The sequence below is a fragment of the Platalea leucorodia genome, assembly GCF_965183815.1.
Source record: "Platalea leucorodia genome assembly, contig: HAP1_HAP1_SCAFFOLD_99, whole genome shotgun sequence".
Taxonomy (NCBI): domain Eukaryota; kingdom Metazoa; phylum Chordata; class Aves; order Pelecaniformes; family Threskiornithidae; genus Platalea; species Platalea leucorodia.
In genome coordinates, this window is record NW_028121430.1 from 336,994 (window position 1) to 339,006 (window position 2,013).

At 52.5% G+C, this 2,013-nt stretch overlaps 1 protein-coding gene across 1 annotated transcript; it reads right to left on the reverse strand.

The window, feature by feature from the left end:
* Positions 1-293: 293 nt before the first annotated feature.
* Positions 294-1,286, reverse strand: LOC309603462 (olfactory receptor 14A16-like; the record flags this gene model as incomplete). Its single annotated transcript, XM_082338308.1, has 1 exon — positions 294-1,286. The coding sequence occupies one exon, from the start codon at positions 1,284-1,286 to the stop codon at positions 294-296; it is 993 nt and encodes a 330-aa protein (XP_082194434.1).
* Between the last annotated feature and the right edge of the window lie 727 nt (positions 1,287-2,013).

Genomic DNA, 2,013 nt, shown 5'->3' on the forward strand with positions numbered 1-2,013 from the left:
ACGGGGGCAATGGTTTATGCTGTTCCTGACCTCAGCTTTGGAAGAAGAGCCCAACCTCCAGACACCAGCACTGAGGAAATCTCCTTTTATTACAGAGATGTGATATGGGAGGCCAGCTGTGCCATCGGGCCAGACACACGTGCTTTGGGTCACTCAGACTGGGTTCATGCCTCTGGAGAAGCGGACTGCATGCAGACATTCCTGGAGAAACACAGTTATCACAAATAAAATGCCCAAAGCACAGGAGGTTCCCCAGATACATTGGAAATCACTTGGAAAGAGACACGGGCAGCTTATTGCTGCTGAAAGACTACGGATTGAATGAGTTTCTTCACTGCGTCTTTGAGCTCCTGGTTCCTCATGCCGTAGATGAGGGGGTTCACTGCTGGAGGTACCACAGAATACAAAACAGCCACCATCAGATCCAAGGATGGGGAGGAGATGGAGGGAGGCTTCAGGTAGGCAAACACTACAGTGCTGATAAACAGGGAGACCACGGCCAGGTGAGGGAGGCACGTGGAAAAGGCTTTGTGTCGTCCCTGCTGTGAGGGGATCCTCAGCACAGCCCTGAAGATCTGCACATAGGACAGCACAATGAAAACAAAGCACATGAAGACCATAAAAACACCAAGAACAAGAAGCCCGATCTCCCTGAGGTAGGAATGTGAGCAGGAGAGCTTGAGGATCTGGGGAATTTCACAGAAGAACTGGTCCACAGCATTGCCATGGCAGATGGGTATGGAAAAGGTATTGGCCGTGTGCAGGAGAGCATTGAGAAATGCACTGCCCCAGGCAGCTGCTGCCATGTGGACACAAGCTCTGCTGCTCAAAAGGGTTCCGTAGTGCAGGGGTTTGCAGATGGCAACATAGCGGTCATAGGCCATGCTGGTGAGAAGGTAACACTCTGCTACTACCAACAAGGCAAACAGAAAGATCTGGGCAGCACATCCTGTGTAGGAGATGGCCCTGGTGTCCCAGAGGGAATTGGCCATGGCTTTGGGGACAGTGGTGGAGATGGAGCCCAAGTCAATAACGGAGAGGTTGAGGAGGAAGAAGTACATGGGGGTGTGGAGGTGGTGGTCACAGGCTACAGTGGTGATGATGAGGCCATTGCCCAGGAGGGCAGCCAGGTAGATGCCCAGGAAGAGCCAGAAGTGCAAGAGCTGCAGCTCCCGTGTGTCTGTGAATTGCAGGAGGAAGAACTGGGTGATGGAGCTGCTGTTGGATAGTTGCTGCCTCTGGGCATGTGGTTCTGTTCGTACAGGAAGAGTCAATGAAGGGGACATTTCTCTGAGCAAAATCAAAGCTTTCTTTTAGACCCTCACTCAGACACACTCTGCCCCATCCCACACCCACCCCATTCCTTTTCCACGAGACCTTCCTTCAGCTCTGTGGCTGCAACTCTGGCTGAGTGTGCTGTGAGGAGCAGGGCCTCAGCCCGCTGGCTGCTGAGGACTCAGCCCTGCTCTGCAGCAGTGAGATCGTGGGAACGGTGGGGCAGGGGCCAGTCCTGGTGTTCAACTTTGTCAGATGAAACTGCTCCTAATGCACAAGGGCCTGTCAGCATCTGCACTCCCATGCTAAGGAACAGGGATGGCAGGAGGCACTTTGGGAGATTTTAATGCTCCACCTCCATCTCACCTGGGCAGTTTTCTTAGATTTCAGAAAATGTCAGCATTTCTGCTGCACTCAGGGAGAGCAGAGCAAGTCCTGGGAAGCAAAAGGACAAGGACAGCCAAGTGTCCTAACGATACCATCTGATTAAGGGAAAAACAGCTTATTCTCCAGCCCCATAGACCGTATTGCCCACAGCCCCACAGTTGAGATGAAAGCTGGGACACTTGTTCCCATGGACACATCTGCATGAAAGGACCCACAAGATCAGTGTGTGACTCTGCAGCTGAAACTCCCATCCCCAGAGAGCCTGGCAGCAAGAACAAGATAACAATAGCAATAACACAGACCAGTGGAGGAACAAGGGAAAACACAGTGAGGGTGTGGCTGAGAGAGGCC